At 37.5% G+C, this 25448-nt stretch overlaps 1 protein-coding gene and 1 pseudogene across 5 annotated transcripts in view; one reads left to right on the top strand and one right to left on the bottom strand.

The window, feature by feature from the left end:
- Positions 1 to 25448, bottom strand: part of Herc2 (HECT and RLD domain containing E3 ubiquitin protein ligase 2) — a 207631-nt gene that overhangs the window by 163797 nt on the left and 18386 nt on the right. For all 5 annotated transcript variants that reach the window (XM_026400487.2, XM_026400485.2, XM_026400490.1 and 2 more), the window contains 2 exons: positions 14272 to 14386; positions 2817 to 2954 (listed from right to left, as the gene is read on the bottom strand). In XM_026400487.2, the coding sequence (XP_026256272.1) occupies positions 2817 to 2954; positions 14272 to 14386 (253 nt within the window). The remainder of the gene's footprint in view (positions 1 to 2816; positions 2955 to 14271; positions 14387 to 25448) is intronic.
- LOC144255478 (heterogeneous nuclear ribonucleoprotein D-like) lies at positions 20218 to 21787 on the top strand (annotated as a pseudogene).

Below are 25448 nucleotides of genomic sequence, written 5' to 3'. Positions count from 1 at the left end.
ACATTAAATTGCCAAGGCTGGCCTCAAACTTGTGAGCCACTGGGATTACAAACATGGGCCACCACACCCAGGTAGGATTTGACTTTCTAACATGTTTCCAAGAGCACATCTCTTCTGTTCCACAGGCCCAGTCTATCGCACTGGGAGCTAGACATCAATAAAAAGTAAAAAGAAAAGAAAAGAACCTCCTCATCAGAAACCAGAACACTGGCTGGGTGTGTTGGTGCACCCTGTAACCCCAGCAACTCCAGAGGCTAAGGCAGGAAGACTCCAGGGCAAAGCCAGCCTAAACAATTTAGCAAGGCCCTAGGCAAGACCCTGTCACAAAAAAAAAAGGGGGGGGGGTGGGGGCTAGGGATATGGCTCCATGGTTAAGTGCCCCTGGGTTTAATCCCTGATATTAAAAAAAAAAAAAAAAGAAAGAAAAGAAAACACAACACTAAAAAAAAAAATACCAACTCAATTCAAAAAAACACAGTTAGATTTCCTCATCAATTTACTGTTCTCAGTAATTAGTTATTATTTTGGATTCTGAGGTCTTTCTGGAAAGTTTAACCCACCCCAAAACACTCCTGTCTCAGCTTCCCAAATCTGGGATTATAGGCATGCATCATAGTGCCCAGCTATTTTCCACTTTTAAGTGACTTTCAGGATTTTGTTTGTTTTGTTTCTAAGGCCATCTGTCTCCCCTCTGTTTGGCTGCCAAAATAATAATAATAATAATCCTAAAATGTATGTGCCCTATAACAAGAGTTTTAAAATACATGAAGCAAAGCCTATGAACTGAAAGAAATCCACAATTAACATTAGGAGAAAAAGAAGCTAAGAAGCTAGACTGCTATTCATTTCTTTCCCATCACAATGGAGACACACTAGAGAAAGGAGACAGGTGGCTGGGCCTAAACATAAATAAAAAGTATTTGAGAAGGGCCTCTAATCTTTGACATATTTTTAACATAACATGAGTAGTTTAGAACTACTTTTGGTAATATACCAAAAACCCACAGATTTATGGGTCATGGTTCTCTGAAATAGGTTACAGTCTATAACTCTCTGGCTACAAAATGGAAACAATGGATATCCTAAATTATCAGGGCTGTGTGAGGTGACTACTTGCCTCACTGATACCTCATCTCTCACACTGGGCCAGAGAGCAAAAGTCCAGGGCAAAACAGGACAGACCTGGAAGCTACAGATTGTCCCACATCTCTCCTGGCTCTGCCTATGTAACCTGATTATTTATATCCTTAAAACTAGCAAGTAACTAGGGACTGTGTTAAGTTATGTTAGTCTTATGTGATGACCCAATCACATGTTAGTTCAACTCCTCTCCCAGTTAGGTGAAAAACAAGTAGGCAGAAAAGTATTTCAAGCCAAGAACACTTAAACAACACTATCAACTAACTTGACCTTATTAAGATCCAGAGCAGCAAAGTACACACTGTTTTCAAGGACACAGAAAACATTAAACAGGATAGATTACATCCTGGGCTGTAATGCAATTCTCAACAAACTTAAAAGGAATGAAATCACAGAGAATATGTTTTATGACCTCAACAAATTTTTTGTAATCATTAACATGAGGTATTTGAAAATCCCCAAATAATATGTGGATCAAAGAAGAAATTATAAGTGGAGTTAGAAGAAAATGTTTTAAATAAATGTAAAATGAAAACAACTAGCTGAATCTACATTTCTATATCACCTGCTTTTGTTTCTTTAAACTATAACCACTTCTACAAGACCAGCAGAGAAGCAATCTCGCTGCTTCTCCCCAGCTTATCAAACTACATAGAACTATTTTTTCCTTTTTCCACCATTTTGCCTATTTCTTATGCAGGCAGGTGGTCAAATATGGCCAGCCACGATCCAGGCAGGCTCCCTGGTTTGGATGCTGGAAAAAATACAAGCTTCTACCTTAAGGAACTAGAGATAGAAAAGCAAACAGAATCTAAAGCAAAAAGAAATAAAGATTAAAGAATAGATTGAGAGCTGGGAATATAGTTCAGTTTGTAGAGTGCTTGCCTCCCATGTACAAGGCCATGGGTTCAATCTCCACTCCATTAAATAAATAAATTAACTAAAACATACAAAAATACTTAAAGAAGAAGAAGAACAGGAGGAGGAGGAAGAGGAGGGGGAGGAAGAGGAGGAGACTGATAGAAAACATGAGAAAAATAGAAAATTTAAAAAAAAATGAAACCAACATGCTAAGTGAAGTAAGCCAAAGACAAAGGAACAAATACTGTATATGACTCCATTTCCATTAGGTACCTAGAAAAGTCAAACGCATAGAGACAAAACTAGAATGCTTGAGGGTGAGCAGTCAGTATTAATGGAAGCTCTAGTTTTGTTAAAGAGTTCAGGGTGTGAATGGTGGTTACACTGTAGCACATCTGAATGTATTTAATGTCCCTGATGCATACTTTTAAAACACCTACTCATAGAGTAGGTAATGACTCAGTATGGTGGCACATGTCTGTAATCTCATATACTCAGCACACCGATGCAGCAGGATCACAAGTTCAAGTCTAGCCTGGGCAACTTAGTGAGACCCTGTCTCAAAACTGAAAAGTGGATGGGGATGTAGCTTAGTGGTAGAGCTCTTGCTTAGCATGCCCAGTAACAATCTCTGGTACCCCCCCCCCAAAAAAAAGGTAATAGTAAGTTTTATTTATATATATTTTTTATCACAATACAAAAAAAATTAAATCTTAGAAGATTCCATTAACAAACAAAAAGTTCATCTATGGTATTCAATAAAGGAGTATTAGATCAAGCTTTCCAAAGTACAAAACCTCAGAAGATTAGAATACCTGGTTGCTTGCCCCATACCCAGCTCTCCAGGATTGATTTGGCCCTAAATGCAGGTACAGGACATTCTTCTTCATCCTTTTTCTCTTTGTCATTCAGATCTTCTTTCTTGGTTCCACTTTGAATATCAACACCATCATCTGGAGAATTAAAATTTTTTTAATTTGTAATTATTTTTCAAAATGTTTTAGCCACTTATCAGTCTCTTTGTAATGTCCCCCCAGTAATGGAAAGTTATAACATATAACTGAATATTTGATATTAAAAAAAGAAAAATACACAAATTACAATTGTAACAGATTTAGTGTGATCTACTTAGTTATAAGTGAACATACTGGTTTCTTTACTGAGGGCCAAGATGAAGAAACCAATATATCACTCAAGTTCTGCAAAGTATGAGTCTTCCAAAATGATATTCCATCAATTTCCTACCACTTTTCACAACTAAGAACCTAGTCTTTAATATTTACTACTCGAATTTCACACTAGTTGCTTTAATCCAGGGATTCCCAACTGGCTGTGTGTGCATGGGAGAAGAGAGAATATGGAATGGGAAATTATTCAGGTTGTCCTGCCTGGACATACATACTTCTTTAACACTCTCCAAAGTCTGATTAGTACTGATTAAGTTATGTGTGTGCATTACAAGTTTTTTCCTAAAGTTTCTTTACAGTCATTGGAAGTTCACCATTTTATCTTTATAGAAAAGTGCTCTGAATATGCTATGTGATAAATACAGGTTTGTTGAACTTCACTAAAACTTTTAATTTTACTAAAAACAACTTAAAATCTTTTATGTAAAAAATTATTATAATATGATTGATGTATGTACATTCCATGTATGTATTATATATCAAAATGCATTCTACTGTCATGTATGACTAAAAAAATAAATAAAAATTTTTTTTAAAAATTATTATACAGTAAAATTTAGTCCCCATGGTTTAATAAATTTTAACATATGTATAAATCCATGTACCTCCCCCACCATAATCAGAACACAGAACAATTTTATCACCCCCAAAATCCCTTGTTATTCCTTTGTACACTCATTCCCGACTCCTAAATCCCTGGCAGCCACTGATCTACTCTTCATCAGCATAGTGTTCAGTGTACATGTTTCTTTCATTTATATAAACAGGATGTGTGGCTCTTTAGCCTGAGTCTATTCCCTCTGCCATTCAAAACTCATCTGAAATAATCTAGTCCTAGTGCATGAAGACCAGCCCTGAGGTGCCATGAGACTGAAGAGAGAAATACAGATTTAGAATTGCAACAATGAAATTTATTGGAAGACTTACTAACAGAAATGTGATCTAGAGCATCAACAGGACCAGTTGAATCCCCACAATTTGGGTTAGCAAAAGGGCCATATTAGTGAGTCAGGAAAAAAGTGACTTCAACCAGGCTGGGATGTACCTGATTTATCTTAAGATAATTAATGTCAGTCAACTGAGAAAACTGGGAGATTCTCTCCTGTCAAACTGGTAAACCAGGTTCCCAGGGCTGGGTCCAGGAGAGGACCAGGAAACACAACCCTAGGGAGAGAAGAGCAGGGTCTTATGATGCACAGATGAGCATCTATCCTGATCTGTGGAACTAAATACCAACTCAAGTTTAGGCCTCTTATTTTAACCTACCATGGAAAGTGTGAGAGCAAAGTACAATTGGGAAGTTTAATATGTGAGATACACTTAAGAGTAGGACATTAAATAGGAAGAGAGAGAGAGAGAGAGAGAGAAGCTAATGGAAACTGAAATAAACTAACATGTACTATGATAAGCATCTAGCCCAACCACTGTACATTTCTCATTTACATCTTTACAACTTTGTGAGGAGGCACTTTGTCATCTCCAATTTACCAACACAGAAATCAAAGCTCATAGAATAGGTAATGGCCAGGAAGAGAGCCCCCCAGGTGAGAACCCAGGGGCTGATTCTAACTGCTAGACTTTACATCACATGTGGATCCACCAACCACAGCCCAGTGGCCAAATCCAGCACACAGTAAGTATGGCTGGAAAGCAAATAAAGAACTTCATATTTTTAGTCAGGAACAGTGGTACATATCTATAATTCCAAGTACTCAGGAGGCTGAGGCAGAAGAACTGCAAGTTTGAGATCAGCTTCAGCAACTTAGTGAGACCCTGTCTCAAACTAAAAAACTCTTTTAAAAATGAAGGACTAGGGATGTAGCTCAGTGGTAAAGCACTCCTGAGATTACTTTCAAGAAGAAAGAAGAAGGAAAGAAAGGAAGGAAGGAAGGGGAAGGGAAGGAAGGAAAGAATTTTATACTTTTAAATGATGGAAAAAATCCAAAAAAGAAAAGGAAAAGTATTCCATGACATTTGAACATTATACAAACTTCACCTTCTGGTATACATAAGTAGTTTTATTGGTATGCAACCATACCAGTTATTTAATACTGTTGTAGTTGCTTTGGGACAGGGTCCCCATAGTTACTTCAGGGTCCCTTAGTTATGGCAAAGACCATATGATACACAAAACTTAAAATACAGTCATTTTAACATGATCCTAATTCCAAGATCTGCATCACCCCCATACTGTGTAGTCAGCTTTCCATCATTGTGACAAAATATCTGAGATAATCAAATATTACAAAAGGTTCTCTGTTTTAGCCTGGCATGGTGGCACACACCTGTAATGCCAGCAGTTTGGGAGGCTGAGGCAGGAGAATCGCAAGTTCAAAGCCAGCCTTAGCAATGGCGAGGTGCTAAGCAACTCAGTGAGACCCTGTCTCTAAATAAAATACAAAATAGAGCTGAGGATGTGGCTTAATGGTCAAGTGCCCCTGAGTTCAATCCCAGCGCCAAAAAAAAAAAAAAAAATAGGTTCCTCCTTTATATTTATTTTGGTTCAAGGCTTCACATTTTTCAATTCATGGTCACTTGACCCTGTTGCTTTGTGTCTATGGCAACCCAATTACCCATGGAGATATGTGGCAGAGGAGGGTTGTTCACCCAATGGCAGCGGGGAAGTAAAAAAAGAGAAAGGAGAGGGACCAGACTCAGTATCTCCTTCAAGGGCATATGCCCACATGACTTAACTTCCTTCCACTAGGCCTACTTCCTAAAGGTTCCACCATCTCCCAACAGCACCACGATAGAGAGCTAAGCCTTCAACACATGGACCTTAAGTACATCTTGACGATCCAAACTACAACAGATACCAAAACCTTAAACAACCTTAAACATCCAAATCCCTCCTATAAAATAGCATAGTATTTGTCTGTAACCTACACACATCTTCCTGGTTACTTTAAATCATCTCTAGATGTCTTATAATACCTAATAAAATGTAACTGCTATGTAAGTAGCTGTTACACTGTATTGTTCAGGGAATAGTGACAAGAAAAAAATTGGTGTATGTTCAGCATAGACACTAATTGTTTTTCAAATATTTTCAATCTGCAATTAGTTGAATCCATGAATGTAGAACTCCAGATACGAGGGCCAACTGTATTTACTATCTGGCCCTTTACAGGAAGTCTGCCACCCTGCTCTACTCCATGCTATAAATTTTACAAAAAAAAAAAAAAATATATATATATATATATATATATATATTTATTCTTAATTTTAAAATCAGTGCACTGGAACATTGGTCATATATAATCTCTTCTTCAGGATGAAAATCTTCAGCATTCACAAGGAAGCTGAAAAGAAGCATCACTAAACACATCTGAGTTTTACTCTCAGGAGCATAAATTAGAACTCTAGCATAAATTAGAACATCCAGCAAAATCTGGATGAAGTCCCTGGAGGTCATGAAAACAACAACCAGAATAATCGGCACCAGCAGCTCAAAGACAGGATACACCTTAGCTTCAGTGTCTGCCTGATCTCCTTTTCACCTCTTCAGGGCTCAAACTTCACAGACAGGAAACAGAACACAAACTGCCCAGATATATAGCAAAATTAAGAAATGCTGGAGAGGAGTTGTGAGCACTCATGAGGACCTGGATTCAACTTCCAGCAGCAACAACAGAATACTCTGGGGAGAAGGGAAAGTCAGAGGGGATGTCCCTCCTAAAGCTTTAGGTAGTATCCTGAGGAGCCATTGTGGGCTGAAGCAGGGAAGCAGATTCTAGGTACTCTGCCACCTGGTCTGAGGACAGAACTAGGACTGGATGACCTCAGGACTTTAAGACATTCCAGTCCAGTTATGGTGGGAAGTTTGTACAAACCACCTAACGTAGTTTCTGTTCAAATCACTGTTTAGAACCTAAGAGGAAGAGGAGCACCAAGAACTCAACTGAGGAGGGCCCAGGAGGGGCAAATTTACTCATTTCAAAGAAGAAAAGATAAAGTCAAGCCAGAAACTAAGGATTACAATCTAAATGTTGCATTGTTTTACTTTTTGAATAACTCTTCTAAATTTAGTGTACCCCATATCCTAAAATGCTTATTTTTATGTATAAATTATTTCATATATGGAAAGATACTAAAACTAGTAATAACATCTCTAAGAAGGAAAAAAAAGCAGGTACCTGGCGAACTGGATTGGGATGAAACTTATTATTCACTGAAAACTCTTTAAAAACTTTTAACATTTTAACCTTGAAATACAATGTAAGTATTTTGTAGTAAGTTCAAATTGTAAAAAGATCTAACAATGTTAATTAAAAATAGATTATGTGAGCAAACCATGGTGGTGCACACCTATAATTCCAGCAACTCTGGAGGCTGAGGAAGAGTCCTAAGCAAGACTTACAACTTGGCAAGATCCTGTCTCAAAAAACACAAAAAGGGCTGGGGATGTAGCTCAGTGGTAGAGCATCCTGGGTTCAATCCCAGTACCAAAAAAAAAAAAAGATTGTGTGAATCAGGCACAACAGAGAACCCCTATATATAGTCCCAGTTACATGGGAGGCTGAGGTAGAAGACTCACTTGAGCCTAGCAGTTCCATGACAGCCTGAGCAACATAGCAAGGTCCTACCTCATTAAAAAACTAAGGTAATATACAAGATTTGAAATCATTCCTGTTATTACTCTCTAGTCAAAAATAGGACTTCCAGGCTCTCTGGCTGGCATGTCCATTCACAGGCCAATTCACTATGAGAGCACAGCCATCATCACTCCAGGGTCTGAGCACTGCTTATGTGTCAAGTACTGTGCTCAGCACAGGTGACTTATAGAGTGGCCAAGAGAACTCACAAATGGATAAGATACTAAATTTCCTGTCTTCAGTTAAACAGCCACATGATAAATCACAAAATTGTAAGCAACACAGACTGGGGGTAGGCACCATGCCACATGCATCACAGATTTTAATCAACTCATTCATCAACCCAATAACCCTATGAAGTCGGTGTTTGTTTCATTAATTTCAACATGGGTCTTTTAGACAAGTTTGACATATTAATCTGGGGTTAACAAATTCTGTTCACATACAGTCAGATTTGCAAGCAGTGCGTTCTCTCTTGGTGATAAATGAGAGTGCATTTTACTACTGAGTTTGCAGAACCACTCTGCTTACCTCCCCCACTCTGCACAGAGTCTGGGCCAGAAAGAGACCTACCCCACTGCCAGGGCTTGCATGTCTCCCCATTTCATAGCCAACTACAGGGTTAGACACCAAAAGGCTCACCCAATCTGTTTTGGGGTGGATATGACTGTGGTGAAACTTTGAAGAAGTTAAAGTTGAACAGCAACCCTATATAACAAGAAGACTTTTCATATCACATACCACCACTAGAAGCATTCTTCACTATGTATGTATATTTTTCTATTTTGGGAGGGGATTATTAAGGTTATGAAGTCTATTATATTTGGTGGCACTCCTACTCTGACTGGCTTAAAAAGACTAATAATGGCGTTTATACTCTTAAAAAAAATGGAATCAAGAATCCCCAAAAAAGAAATAAGCTTTGATACTATAAGTATTGGCCAACCTCTTCATTAAAAAGGGAGAAACAATTTAAACCACTAATTCAAAAGAGAGAAGGAACGAGTCCACTAATTCAGAAGCACCTTCTGATACAGAATACAAATTTGCATAATCCAGGTGAATCCTTGCAAAAATAGACTAGTCTGATAATTCTGGTTAAAGATGGTTTTACATCTGTTATCCCTGTGGTGATAACAGTGTTACATATAACACAAGCATATGCCTTATGTTTATTCTCTCAAGGACAGGAGAGTTAATATGAATTTTTAAAATTTCCTGCACTAGTGTACTCATTAGGCAAATTGACATGATTTCCATATAGTGTTTTAAACTGAAAAATCTGAGACTATAGACTCGTCCTAATTAAATTATAAATTCCGATGAACTATTTTTTATATCATCAGAAATCATGTGGTTCTGCAGTGTATCAGTACTCAAGGCCAGCCTCAGCAACTCAACAAGGCTCTAAGCAACTTAGTAAGACCCTGTCTCAAAAAAATAAAATAAAAACAGCTGGAGATATAGCTTAGTGAAAAAGCTTAATAGTCAGTGAAATCCACCCACCACCACCACTGCATCTAACTCCCAATGCAACAGACTGAGCCTACTGAACAAAAACCATGATGCACTCTTGGAAAAGTGTTAGAGAATCAAATCCCAGGCTTCACTCCAAACCTACCCACCCAGTCAGGGTCTCCAAAAGTGACGCCTTCCATAGTAATTAAAAGAAGCCCTCTAATGTATCCTGATGAGCCTGGAGTTTGAGAATCCTTAGGCTGAGAAATTAGAATTTAATACTTGGAGTTCCCACCATTAGGAGAAGGGAATCCTGGCCACTTTTTCTAATATTCATACCCCTCCATGAAAGTATTTTTAAACTCTGGTACATAAAGTATCATTCAGAGTGTTTGTCCAACTGTATCAGAAGGCACCCTTCCAAGGATGTGAGTACAAGTGGGCACTCCAAGAAATACATATCCCTTTGTTCTGGCCTAACCTCATTCTACTGATCCTGCTCACCATCCCCTGACCCCATCACTACTCTCCAACCACGGCCAGCTCTGACCCATGCATACTCCACTTGGAGTCTTAGTGTCTACCTCTAATACCACATGCCACTGTTCTTCAAGGCCAGGACCAGGCTGGCCTCCTAACCACAGAAAACACTCCTCCCTCAGAACTCCTCCAGCCTGTACTTGCTGTAACATTTACGGGGGCTGTGCTATCCTATTACACACATTATGCCTGAGTTTTGATTTTTGCCTTAATAATCATGAGTTATTTGAGGACATGGGTCACAGTTAGCGCCTTTTCTTTTTTAACAATTTCCAGAGAAAACTATAAAAACATTGGGAAGTTATCAGACAGTACAAAATATGACTCCACTAATCTTCACCCCAAAATCCAAAACTTGTCCTTGGACTTTTAAAACTGAAATATGTTAAATAAGAGTACTGACTACACACACACAAAAAAAAAAAAGCAAAATAATTGCCACAATAATGTATAATATTAAGTCAAGAAAAAAAATAAGATATATGAAACTATAAAAAGCAGGTCATGCTATCAATTTGTAGTGTTGTGGAAATAGCAATAAAATTTTTCAAGAGGCCTGACTTCAATTGCTAGATCTGCCCTTTATGATTTGGGTGAATCTCCATTAAAGAGACAAGGATTAAAAGAAATAATGAAGAAAATACTTTCAAGAAAATATAAAGCAGATAACAAAGTACTTATACTTCCACTATCTGCATAGACTGAAAGGTTTACTAGAAATAAAACAGTTCATGACACTGCAATTTTTCACAAAAGAGCAGCTTTAGTATCCCGTAACTTTGCTTTTTTTTTTTTAACATGGTGCTGGGGATTGAACCCAGGGTCTCACAAATGCTAGGCAAGCATACCATCACTGATCTTCACTGAGCTATAACCCCAGCTCCAACTTTCCTTTTTTCTTTTTTTTTGGGGGTGGGGTGGGGGGGGGGTGAGTGTTTAACACAGAGGCACATCACCACTGAGCTACATTTCCATTTTTATTTTTAATTTCAAGACAGGGTCTCACTAAGTTGCTTAGAGCCTCGATAAATTACAGAAACAGGCCTTAAACTTGTGATCCTCCTGCCTCAGCCTCCTGAACCTAACTTTCCTTTATTTAAATCCTATTCCTTCCTCTATGTCCCCTCAAACAACCTTAAATAAAGTATAAATAAGAAAAAAAAATCAACCAGGTATGGTGGCATACACTTGTAATCCTAGAAACTCAGAAGGCTCGAGAAGGAGGATCTCAAATTTGAGGCTAGCCTCAGCAACTTAGTAAGACCCTGTCTCGAAATTTAAAAAAAGGGGGGGTGGCCAGGGATGTATTCCAGTGGGAAAGTGTCCTGGGATTCAATCCTCAGTCCCAATAAATAAATAAGAATAAGAAACATCAGGGCTGGGGTTGTAGCACAGTGGTAGATCACTTGCCTAGCACGTATGAGGCATGGGGTTCCATCCTCAGCACCACATAAAAATAAATGAGGATAGTATGTCCATCTAAAAATAATAAAAAGAAACATCAACTTGAAAAAGTAAAACTATAATTAAGTCTCATTAGGGGCTACTTTGTGATTCAAAAGCTTATACCTGTAAGGGAGTTTTCATTCATTATCAGTGAGCCTAGGAAATTCAATTGCAAAAGAAAGGAAGAAAAATATATCCCAGAGGAAAGTGCCAATTATTACAAGCCACTATTTTTCCAAAACAAATTAAAGGAATCAAGAAGTTAGACAACAGTTAAGAACCCACCCCCACTTTCTTTGTGGGTGATAAAAAAAAAAAGTCATCAATCCCTTTGGGAATAGACATACAGCAAACTGAAAGAAAACTGCAAAGAAATGAAAAGGAATCTGTGGATTTAAGGAACTCCTATTCTGGGCTGGGGATGTGGCTCAAGCGGTATCTCGCTCGCCTGGCATGCGTGCGGCCCGGGTTCGATCCTCAGCAGCACCACATACCAACAAAGATGTTGTGTCCGCCAAGAACTAAAAAAAATAAATATTAAAAATTCTCTCTATCTCTCTCTCCTCTCTCACTCTCTCTTTAAAAAAAAAAAAAAAAAAAAAAAGATTTTAAAAAAAAAAAAAAAAAAAGGAACTCCTATTCTAAGCTGTGTTTTCCTCACAAATTAGCTACAACTGACTTAAAATACAGTCTTAAAATGAAATATAATATGTATCAACCCATCTATAAATAAAGTATTCTCTAATAATAAAAAGTACACATCATGCCCCACTAAAAATAGAAACTTTCACTGAATGCTAAAAAATATCCCCAAAAAACCCTTTTAGTTGGAATCTACATAAAGAACAATTATACTTTGCTTTCTAACCACATGATTTTTAAAAGAACAAAGAACAAAAATAAGTTCAACAAATATAATGAACAAAATATATATTCCAGACTTTTCCATGTGACTGCCTTTTCTTAGAGCACATTTAGAACTAGTGTTTCACAGAGAACACTTTGGGAAATACTATTTTAATTTATTAACAAATACTGGAGGGCTGGGAAGAGGCATAAAACTTAAAAATAAAACTACTGATGCATGCAAAAAAGGGAGTAAGGGGATGAAACTCAAAAACATTATGCAGAGAGAAAGAAGCCAGACACAAAAAAAACCATGACTGGATGATTCCATTTACACCAAGTTCTAGAACAAGGAAAACTAATCAATGCAGAGAAAGATCAGACCAGTGGTTGCCTCTGGGCAGCAGAGTTAGATATGAATTAGGAAGGCAAACAAGGGAACTTTCTTTTTTTTCTTTCTTTTTTTTTTTTTTTTTTTTTTTGAGAGAGAGAGAGAGAATTTTTTAATTTATTTTTTAGTTTTCAGTGGATACAACTTCTTTATTTTTTATTTTTATGTGGTGCTGAGGATCGAACCCAGTGCCCCACACAAGCCAGGCGAGCACGCTACTGCTTGAGCCACATCCCCAGCCCAACAAGGGAACTTTCTAAGCAGGAATAGTGTTGATAAAGGTTTAGGTCACAAGGTATCTTTGCCAACACTTGTAAACTTAAAAATACACTCATTTCAGCCAGGTATGGTGGTACATACCTGTAGTCCCAGCTAATCAGGATACAGGTGGGAGAATCATAGGAATTTGAGACCAGCCTGGGAAACACAGGGAGATCTAATCTCACTATATATGTATGCACTTCATTATGCATAGATTTTATGTGGAAGACAAAAAAACTAAAACCCTACTCAAGTTGATGTGCATGAAGTATCTAAGGAAGCCAGGCAAGACACATCAATGGATAGACAAGGCTGTAAGGCCAGGAGCACTGTGATAAACATGTGGAGCCAAACAGTGGTCACAGGATCTGGGGTATGGATGTGTAGCCAATCTCTACATGCATTTTTAAGTTATTCTGTGTGTAAATAGAAATTTTCAAACAAACAAATTTCAGAAGAAACTGAGCTAACTTTGCCAGGTGTTACAAGTGAAAAATATGACAATACTTTTTCCATGTATTTTTTCTTTTCTTTTTTATTTATTTTTTTCTGTGTTATTGGGGATTGAACCCAGAGTCTCACACAAGCTAGGCAAGTACTCTAACACTGAGCTACATCCCCAGCTCTTTTGTTTTTGTTTTTTGGTTTTTGTTTTTCATTTTGTCTTTTGAGATAAGTTCTCAATAAGTTGTCAAGGCTGACCATGAACTTGCAATTCTCCTGCCTTAACCTTCTAAGTAGTTGGGATTACAAGGATCACATCCAACTTATATCCTATATTTTCTTTTTTTTATAGTTTTAGATGAACAGCATGCCTTTATTTTATTTATTTTTCTACGTGGTGCTGAGGATCGAACCTAGTGCCTCATACATGCTAAGTAAGAACTCTGCCACTCAGCTACAGCCCCAGCCCACTTTTTGTATTTTCAAATAGACACTATCCTAATTCATTCTATGACAAGAAAAGGAAGTACTTCCTAAAGTAGCAGCTTTATCCGTCTTGATGACTTTCAAGTAGTAGAGCCAACAAATTTAGCGTTCAATCTTACAGTGATAATTTAATGTTAGCCAAGGAAAGATCTATTTTGGAACTTTGAAAGAGAAAATATTAACAATTTCTTATAAGCTGCAAACTAGACACAGGAAGACACCACTACAAATACAGGGAGGTGGTTTTACACTGACAGGTACAGTAGCAGATATCTATAATGCAGCTACTCTGGAGGGTAAGGCAGGAAGATCACAAATTCAAGGCCAGCCGGAGAACTCAACAAGACACTGTCTCAAAGTAAAGTTTAAAAAGGGATGGGGATGTAAGTCAATGATAGAGTGCTTGCCTATCACACATGAGAAAAAAAAGAATGCCTTCAAGTCATATAAACAACGAAATCCAAGCAGCTTAAAATATTAACTAATATCTTAGACATCAATCACCAAGTGAAAAACAAAACTTACAAGAGGTATGACCAAATGTTTGTGCCTATGTTACAAAAGTTCCACAAAATGCAATTTATGGTGGTTTTTACAAAATAAAAAAGGAGCTTACCTTTTCTAGGAGGGAGCTCTCCATTCTGTGTTAATTCCGTTCCAGTATAAACAATTTCCCCATCTTTAACCATTTCATTCCATAGGCCACAGAGCCCATCTCTTGAGAATGCAAGCTGGCAATGATGAACAAGAAAACTTTACAGTTTGCTCACACTCACACTGTACTTCTCAAAGAATTATATGAGGAGAAATCTCATTTCCTCTTATTATATTCAATTAGTCAGTAATAAATCAATAATTTATTTATTCAATAATTCACTCAAAAATAAATAACATTTAATGAAAATCATCCAACAAAGAGAGTGAGGTTAAAAAAAAAAATCAAGTCACAAAGCGGTGTATTTACTATGCTAACTTTTGTGTAAGATACAAGAATTTACTATGCTAACTTTTGTGTAAGATACAAAGCAGGAAGATCACAAGTTCCAGCCCAGCCATTGTCTCATGCTCTGAAAAGGTGAACCAAAAACAAGTTACAGTGATTACCTATGGGAAAACATTGAGGTGACATGGAGGAAGGCAGAAGAAACCAATGAAAGCAAGACTGTGAATAGACCTTAAGTAGTTTACTTTTGAAGCACACAATGTTTCCATCTTCAAAAATTAAAATTAAATCATAAAAAAGCAAAACTTACAAATGGTAACAAGCAAATTAACCTGTTAAATATCAGAAAGAAAAGTATTTCAAGGGACTTTTGAATTATAAATCATTCATACAGTATATTCTAAGGTAGGGAAAAAGCCCCCCTTCATTCACTGGTCTTACTGGTAATCATAACATTGATATACAACTTTAAAACTACCATTATATGTATGTTTTATGATAAAACACATTTATAATAAAGTTGATTAATATTACCAGAAACTAAGGTTTTAATTAGAAAAGAGATCAAATCCAAGAAGTTTTTTAAAACAATTTGGATTAGGAATCCCAGTATGTTTTTGTTATGTTTTGTTTTTGCATTTTTTGGTATTAGGGACTGAATACAGGGGCACTTAAGTCACAACACTGAGTCAAATCCATAGCCCTTTTTGTTTTTTATTTTGAGACAAGGTCCCTAAGTTGCTGAGGCTGGTCTCCAACTTGTGATCCTCTTGCTTCAGCTTTCCAAGCTGCAGGGATTACAGGCATGGGCAACCACACCCAGCTTTATTTAATATTATTTGCTTGTTCTGTCTTTGGACCTAGAATCAGAGGCATTCTAACAGATATGAATAAAATCAGAACCCAGATATTGTTCTTTAAGCACCATCTGACACCAAAAGAGAAAAGATTGACTCAAGGGCCTTAGCAGACAACATAAGCCTGGGGCAGGCAATGAGGCTGAAGCAGGAAGATCACAAGTTCCAGCCCAGCCATTGTCTCAACATAAAAAATAAAGAAGAGCTGGGAGTATGCCTCAGTGGTGGAATAACCCTGGGGTTCAATCCCAGTAATACATTAAAAAAAAAAAAAAAAAAAAGACTAACAGGACTTCTGGCCAAATTTAGAACAATTTTGAGCATCCAAATACACACCAAATATAATGCACAAAAATGAATTATACTACATAAGTTCATAGTGATATTCAAAGAAAAAACTAAAAACAAAAATAGCCTAGTTCATCAACATGTATGAATCAGAAAAGGCTTCCCAGAGCACGCAACCAGCACAAAGTAGGGAAAGAAACTTTTGGAACACCAAGAAAAGGTAACCCTTCTAAAGAAAACTGTAGGTGCAACTGAAGACATCTTCTATAACACATACAACATTTTAAATTGTGTCATCTGTTTACTCTTTCTTTCTTTCTTCTTCTTTTTTTTTTTTTTTTTTTTTTTGCAGTGCTGGAGATGGAACTGGAGCCTCACAAATGCCAAGCAAGTGCTCTTCAACTGAGCTATATATACCCTAACTAAGCCAGGCCTTTTCTTATGTACAAGTCTCCTAGCTAGTTCCCTGCCATTATTGTGGTGGATACTACCCTCCTGAAGCACCTACTATCTCCAGTTGCAGTTTCTTTTAAATGAAGCAAGGACTGAAGGACATTTTGCATACAATCTCAGTGCAGAAGTCTTCTAGAATTTTAAAGACTTTTTCTCCAATCCTTTACAGTTCTTTCCCACCTAATCTGTGTAAATCTTGTATTGTTTTAAGACAGTCTTGTTATGTTGCAAAGGCTGGCATGGAATACCTAACCTCTTGCCTCAGGCTCCCAGTATCTGAGATTACAGGCACTAACCACTGCACCAGGCTGTGCAAGTATCTTTGGCATTCCAATTTTATCCAAATTATCTATGGTAACCAAAAATGGCCCCCAAGATTCTAATCCCCCGGGGTATACACCCACCATCTATAACCCTTTTCCCCAAGTGTGTGTGAGGCCTCTAAATAGAATGGGATATAATACTTGTGACTACATGTTGTTCATTCTATGACAAAGGTGAGAGGATTCTGCATATGTAAATAAGGTTCCAATCAGACTACTTTCTAGTTAATCAAAAGTAAGATTATCCTGGGGCTATCCTTAAGACCCTGGAAAAAGCAAGTTGTGGGCTTGGACTGCCTATGGAGAGGGGAAGCCTCTAAGAGCCCAGAGCTTTAGTCCCATAAATTCAAAGAATCCAATTCTTCCAACCAGGACCCTGAGCCCCAGATAAGGGTGCAGCCCAGCTGACACCTTGGCTTCCGTCTAGTGACATCCAAAGCAGAGGACCAAGCTAAGCCATAGCCAGACTCCTGATCCATGAAAACTATCAGACTGTAAGTGTGCATTATTGTCAGTTGCTATATTTGTGGTTAGGGACTCGTTACATAGCAATGGAAAAACAGTTTGACATTCAGTTTAGTTTCTGTAGAAGCAACAACTTTCTCTCAGCATTCCTATTTTATCTGTTCACATCACTAACAAAATAACTTGGAACAAAACATATGACTCTTGAAAAAAGTATCAACAGGAAGGAGGAGAGGCAAATTCTTTTTAAAATGTGAACCATGGGCATTCAAGGCCTCTGAGGTTTAATTAGGGAATGGAATGCTAACAGCAGAGTAGCTAAGTGCTGCCACTCTAGTCTAGTTCCCACCATGGTGCACACAGGGGCCAAATCTCATAGCTCATATGCACCATGCTCCAGGAGTTACACACTACTATCTTCAGACACTCAAAGGAATCCATGACCTACTCCTTAACTAATAATGCAATGGAGACAAAAGAGGAAGAAATTAGAAACAAAGAAAATGAACTAGGAAACCACTACCAAGAGTCAAATGAGAAATGATGAGAACCTAAGCCAAGACAAAGAAAGTATTTACAATTATTTCAAATCAAGTGCATCAAATCAGATATGAAAAGGCAAGGAACAGAATACAAATGAGAATTAGTTCAGTTTTAACCACTACAATTTGCACTAATGTTATGATTTGATTAAGTATCCCCTCAAAACTCCATGTGTTAAAAGTTTGGTCCCCAGAGTGATACTATTTGGAAGAATGAAACTTTTAGGAGGTTGGAACTAGTGGGAGGTCGTTAAGTCATTGGAGATGGCCCTCAAAAGGTATTGTGGGACCCCAGTCTCTTTGTCTTCCCTTTTGCTTCCTAGATGATGAAGACGAGTGGTTTTGCTCCATCACATACTCTTAGCATGTACTGCCTCACCACAGATCCAAAAAATCAGAGCCAATCAATCATGACTGGAACTTAAATAATAGTAAGCCAAGATAAACCTATTCTTTTTTTTATATTTTTAGTTGTAGATGGACACAATATCTTTATTTTATTTATTTATTTTTTTAATGTGGTGCTGAGATCGAACCCAGTGCCTCACAGGTGCTAGGCAAGCACTCTACAACTGAGCTACAGCTACAGCCCAGAAACCTATGCTTTGTAAGATACAACTAACATAGTTAGTTAAACATGGAGTATGTAAATATAAATAAACATGGAGTATGTAAATATAAATCCAGTTCTTAGCAGAGTGTTCAGAGTTATACACTCAAATCTAGAAGTCAGAGCAGACAGTTTATAGATGGAGGCCTGAAGGAGATGCCAATACTCCAGGAAAAACAGTGGACTACCATTCTCAGCCTCAACTACACTCTGGGACTGCCCCATACTAGCTGGGCTCTACATATCAGTGTTCTGAGATGTAATCTAGGTTAAGAGACAAAGATGTTTAAAAGAGCCATTTAAACTGGGGGGAGGGGGGACGCGGAGCCAAAACATTTAAAAACTAAGCCAAGGAGGAAGCCCAGTTTACAAAGAAACAAGAAGTATTGCTACAGCCCATTCTTTCATTACCTGGATAGTGTCAGCAGGGAAGAAGGAAGAGCAAAAGCTGTGTGAGCAACAAGGGATCCTTTTTTGGAAGGTAGAAACTAAACATCTGGAAGGACACATACAATAGTGACCTCCTAGGAACTAATGACCCCAAAATGGAAAGGAGGTAAGAATCAAGTATGTGCCAATTCAAGTCCAACAGTTAGGATATCATGCTATGCATCAGATATAGTCCTAAGAAGGACACTATCTTAATACGAATAAATTAGCCCAAATAAAGGCTGTGTGGATCAGCCCTAATAAACCTTAGGATCAATGCTTTTCTTTGTTGTGTTGTTGTTGTTGTTTTTAAAATCAAGCTTTGAAAAGATCAAATTGATCTCAAGTAACACACATGCATGCCAGAACAAAAACAAAGCCACCGCTAGAGCACCCTGGGTTCAATCCCCAGTGCCCCCCCCAAAAAAAGTCTAGCATTCAATCAAATATTAGCAGGCACACAACCACATCCCATAATGAGAGAAACTGATCAATAGAAATGATAGGATCAATCAGCAACAGAAATTGGGCATGGTGGTACACACTTATAATTCCAACTACTCAGGAGGCTTGAAGCAGGAGGATTGTAAATTCAAGCTCAACTGAGCAAATTAGCAAGATCTTATCTCAAAATTTTAAAAATACAAAAAGGGCTGGGGGCGCGTAACTCAGTGATACAGCACTTGCCTAGCGTGCACAAAATGCTGGGTTCAATCCCTGGTACCACAAAAAAATGTAAAATTAAGAAAACACAGCAGAAATAAATCCAGAGGTGATAGAATTAACATTTAATGTTCTTACAGTGAAGTGGGACATTAAAAAGGACCCAACTGGAGCCTCCACAAGTGAAAAAATACTAATGAGAAAATTACAATGGATAGGATTAATAATAGACATTATGAAACAGTTACACCATAATCTACAATGTCTAAGCATATAGCTATTCCACTGTTCTCGCCCTTGGAACATTCATTATAGTCTAGGTTTTACCCAAAACTGTGGGTTTAATGACCAGCACCAGTCCTATGGGGATGTACAGCCATTAAATTGTCTGAAGAACGTATCAATTCCACAAAACTGGCTTATGAAAATATATTTCCTGCATTACTGCTAACTGATAAATCTGTGTTGTTTTTACCTGAAAAGTCAGTTTTGCTGGCACATAAAATCCTTGGTTCACATTTTCTTTTCTTGATTGCCTTAAACATGTTATCCACTTTTCTTCTACTGTCGTCCAAGTCTGATGATAAACTCATTTCTTTTCCTTTATAACTATTATTGGCCTTTTCCAAAAACCAAGCTAAAAGTTAGTTTTCTCTTAAAAAAAAAAAAAAAAAAAAGGCCAAACTGGGAGCAGTGGCATATGCCAGTAATCCCGGATAATCCAGAGGCTGAGGCAAGTTCAAAGATAGTCTCAGCAACTTCACGAGACCCTGTCTCCAAATAAAAATGAGTTGGGGACATAGCTCAGTAATAAAGTGCCTCTGAGAGGGAGGAAAGGAGGGAGGGAGAGAGGAAGGAAGGAAGGAAGGAAGGAAAGAAGGAAGGCAGGCAGGCAGGCAGGCAGGCAGGCAGGCTGGCTAACAACATTTACAAAATCCTGACAAAATTGACCCAAAATATAGGGAAGATAAAAATAACCACAATCGATACAACATTCTGCTGCCACTGCTGCCATGACCAGAACTGCACACCAGCAGCCCCCTACCAGCAGCCCCCTGTCAACAGCTCCATCACCATGGAGGACATGAACCAGTACAGCCACACAGAGGAATCAAGATCAACGCAAGCAAGAATCGGCAGAATGGCAGTAAAATGTTTATGGGAGGTTTGACCTAGGATACAAGCAAGAAAGATCTGACTGAATATCTGTCTTGATTTGGGAACCTGAAGACTGAACAGTTAAAACAGATCCAGTCACTGAAAGAGCAAGAGGATTTGGATTTGTACTTTTTCAAAAATGCTACTAGTGTTGACAAGGTTTTAGAACAGAAAGAACACAAACTGGATGGCAAATTGATAGACCCCAAAAGGGCCAAAGCTTTAAAAGGGAAAGAACCCCCTAAAAAACGTTTTTGTGAGGGCTGGGGTTGTGGCTCAGTGGTAGAGTGCTCACCTAGCACATGCGAGGCCCTGGGTTTGACCCTCAGCACCACATAAAAATAAATAAACAAAATAAAGGTATTGTGTACAACTAAAAAATAAATATTAAAAAAAAAAGTTTTTGTGGGTTGGGGATGTGGCTCAAGCGGTAACGCACTCACCTAGCATGCACGGGGCACTGGGTTTGATCCTCAGCACCACATAAAAATAAAAGATGTTGTATCCACCGAAAACTAAAAAATAAGTATTAAAAAATTCTCTCTTTTAAAAAAAAAAAAAAAAGTTTTTGTGTGCGGACTGAGCCCAGACACTTCTGAAGAACAAATTCAAGAGTACTCTGGAGCCTTTGGAGAGATTGAAAATATTGAACTTCACATGAATGCAAAAATAAATGAAAGATGAAGAGCCAGTAAAGAAATTGTTGAAAGCAGATATCATCAGGGGCTGGGGCTGTAGCTCAGTGGCAGAGTGCTTGCCTAGCATGCGTGAGGCACTGGGTTCAATCCTCAGCTCCACATAAAAATAAAGGCATTCTGGGGCTGGGATTGTGGCTCAGCAGTAGAGCACTTGTCTAGCATGTGTGAGGCCCTAGGTTTGATCCTCAGCATCACATAAAAATAAATAAAGGTATTGTGCCCAACTAATTATAAAAAATAAATGTTAAATAAATAAAGGCATTTTGTCCATCTACGACTACAAAAAAAAAGAAAGAAAGCAGATATCATCAAATTGGTTCTGTGAAGTGTGAAATCACAGCTGCACAACCCAAAGAGGTATAATAGGCAGTAAAAACAACAAAAAGAAGGAAGAGGTGCTGAAGTTGGTGGAGAGATTGAAAATATGGAAAGAGGGTTTGGTATTCCTGTATGAGGTACCAGGGGTCATGGCTGAGGTCAGGGACAAAACTAGAACCAAGGATTTAAAAAGTATTATGATCAAGGATATGGAAATTACAAATAATTCCTATGGTAATGTTCAGAACTATAGTGGCTACAGTGGATATGCTTATACTATGGGAACTATGCATAGGGATATGCAAACTATAGTGGTCAACAGAGCACTTATGGCAAGGCATCTTGAGAGGGTGGCAATCACCAAAATAATTACCAGCCATACTAAAAGACGGCATTGGAGAAAACAGGAGACGCTAAAGAAACTCATGTTGCAGAACAACACTGAAGATTGGTCTTCTGTTGATCTAAGATGATTATTTTGTAAAAGACTTTCTAGTGTACAAGACACAACTGTGTCCAACTGTATATAGCTGCCAATTAGGTTTCTTTGTTTTTACTTTGTCCTTTGCTATCTGTGTTATGACTCAATGTGGATTTGTGTTTATAAAAATTTGAGGGGCTGGGGTTGTGGCTCAAGTGGTACAGTGCTCACCTAGCATGTGTGAAGCACTGGGTTCAATCCTTAGCACCACATAAAAATGAAATAAAAATATTCCTAAAAAACTTTTTTTAAAAATTTATTTGTATGACTTCATGTTAAACCTCAAATAAATGCTTCCTTACATGATGGGGAAAAAAGTACCACAATCATGAACAAAAGTAAATAATGCTATCTATCCTACAGAGATAAAAGTTATCCTAAGAAGTCATTATAAACTTTTTACCTTAATATGAAAATTAATGTGTTTAATTCCTGACATACCGTGATATTCTAATACTCCTGACCCTACTTATATAAAATGACAGATATAACTACAATTAGCATTCTACAAAACAATCTATTTACTCCCACTTTAAGAAATAAAACAGAGATGATACATGCATGCTTACCAAAAATACACTTAAAACTAATTAAAGCACAAAGATGGAAACTGGAAAGGAAAAGTGTGTCTGTGTGTATACACACACACACACACACACACACACACACAGATTGTTTGCTGGAGAACTATTAGCCATTAGAGAACACCTGAAAACTACTAAAATTATATAATCCTAAATTGGAAAACATCAAGTTTTTCTATTCTTCTAATTAACTCTGTGATTAAGGTTATACAAAACTATATAATGCTTTTCTCTTATCCCTATTTTATTTTTCTACCAAAGCAAACTTTGGTGCTAAAAATGGTTCCAGTTGGATACACACAAGAATTACAGGAAAAAGCCAGGCGCAGTGGCACGCTCCTATAATCTCAGTGGCTCAGGAGGCTGAGACATGAGAATTTGAGTTCAAAGCCAGTCTCAGCAAAAAGCAAGGTGCTAAGCAACTCAGTGAGACCCTGTCTCTAAATAAAATACAAAAGAGGGCTTGGGATGTGGCTCAGTGGTCGAGTGCTCCTAAGTTCAATCCCCTCCCCCACCCTCCAAAAAAAGAATTACTGGAAAGCACAGTAAGGCATTCTGTCTTTTAGTTTGTTTCTAAAATTGAAACAGCAGAGTCAAGCTTCCATTTGAAGATTTTTTTCAATATCAGTAAAAGGATATCAAAATCAACAATGATACATAATTATTTGCATTAACCTAATACAATGTCATACCTCATACAGGAATACCAAACCCTCTTTCCATCTTTTTGTAAACAAAAATTTTTCCATACAGACAGATATACTTGGATATGAGAGGTAAAGAGCACTTTTTAAAATCTAATCCTAAGAAGGTAAAATAAGCTACCTACATTTATCACATTCTTTTATTTCTCTATGTCATTAACCGATTAGTTAAAACCCTAAGAACAAAATTTATTATAATGTTCATACTTATACTTTTTGTTTGTTTGTTTGTTTGGTGCTGGGGATTGAACCCAGGGCCTTGTGCATGTGAGATAAGCACTCTACCAACTGAGCTATATCCCCAGTCCCATATTTATACTTTTTAATCTACTGATATTTCTAAGCATAAAGTAACAAATGTACATTCAATAAATCTGTATAGTTTTTAAAGTTTACTTTTATGCTTAATCCTTTTAAATTAATGACTAGAAAGAAAGAAAGAAAAATAAATGATGCCAAGTTTAACTCTGACGTTCTCTACAACTTTGATGGACCTAAAGGAAATTATGCTGAGTGAACAAAGCTAATCTCAAAAGGCTACATGCCATACAATCTTGAAATAACAAAAATTATAGAGACAGAAAACAGATCAGTAGTTACCAGGGCTTAAACTGTAGTAGATGGAGGGTGGGTGTGACTAAAGAGATCATTTTGGTGATCAAACAGTTTGTATCGAACTCTACTGGTGATTAAATGACTAGACACATGAGACAGAATGGCACATGAGACAGAACTATGCATCTGAGTTGTACCAATGTCAATATACTGGTTTTGATACTGTACCACAGCTATAAGATGGAGCCACTCAGGGAGTCTGGGTAAAGGGTACACAATGACCTTTCTATTTTCTTTGCAACCTCCTTTGAGTATATTATTATTTCAAAATAAAAAGTTTTTAAAAATTGCTTCATACATATCTAATTTCATGTGCCACTTCAAAGAACCCAAAAATAGAAACTGTAGGAAATTCATCTGAGTGCAGCTTATGCAAGAAAGAGCAGGATAACTCTTATTCTTGACCCATGCTCAAAGACACACCCTTAGACTTACATCAAGATTGGCAAATAAATATTCCAATGTTTTAAGAATAAAAAAGCTTTTAAAGCATCATGTACTAGTTTTGATAGTTCCTTTGTTGAACTGATATTTGGCTCACTGAAAAACTACCAATCACATCAGATAAAAGCCTTTTATTGTATGAATAAAATAGTGATGTAGCTACATCTCTTAGCTGTGTAATTTATTGCCTTTTCAAGAGAATAGTGAAAGAAAACAGTGATTCGAATGACTTGACACAACAATCTGAAAAAAAAGTGTTGAAAAATAAGCAGCATTATATTTATATAAAAATCAGATACCTGTCTGGCATATAACAGGCACTCCATTAAAACCTGCTAGTTACAGAGTCCCAGGCCTGATTCATCTTAATACCTATGATCAAGAAGTTGAAGAACAGTGTACTTTATAATACGTATGTATTAAAAGTATTCATACTCCAAAACCTTTCCATCCTAAAAGTCACTAAAACTTTCAAGCATATCAAACAAAAATAGCTTGTAGAAAACAGATTTACTAAATCCTACGAAACATCTTTCTACATATATATGTCTCTCACATATTAATCCTTAACTAGGTGTCAATTCTGCTTCCAATACAAAATCTCTAAGTAAGAAATTGAATGCTTCACTCTCCAGGTGGGAGAGCCATCCCAATAAGATAAAGGTAAAATCTGTCAGCACAAGATCTGCATCCACAATGTGTATCTGCAAGGATCCTAGGGTAAGACAACAGCATTGATTCCTCACATTTAATAAACAATGCTGAAGCTAGGCACAGTGGGGCACACCTGGAATCCCAGCTACTTAGGAGGTTGAGGCTCCTGCTAAAACAGGAGGATCACAAGTTTGAGGCCAGCCTGGGAAACTTTGTGAGACACTGTTCAAACTAAATAAAAGGGACTGGAATGTAGCTCAGTGGTAGAGGACCACTGGGTTCATCCCTACTACCCAAAAAAATAAATAAGCAATGTTGGAGAAACTGTATAAATAGGGCAGCAATCATTTTTTTCATGGCATTTAAATACCTGAAATACCCACAATACATTTTCTTCTATTCAAAATCTAATCTCTTCACTTTTCCTAGGAGGCATTTTGGAGGACCTCTTTTGTTGAGCAGTGGAGGAGATATGATGGTATTGGGGATTGAACCCAGGGCCTCAAGTTCCAGAGTCAAACTTGTGATCCTGTTTCAGCCTGGGGTTACAGGTGTGTGCTACCA

The sequence above is a fragment of the Urocitellus parryii genome, chromosome 6 (genome assembly GCF_045843805.1).
Source record: "Urocitellus parryii isolate mUroPar1 chromosome 6, mUroPar1.hap1, whole genome shotgun sequence".
Classification (NCBI taxonomy): Eukaryota; Metazoa; Chordata; class Mammalia; order Rodentia; family Sciuridae; genus Urocitellus; species Urocitellus parryii.
The sequence above is the reverse complement of the archived record's forward strand: the minus strand, read 5'-3'. Positions and strand labels throughout refer to the sequence as shown.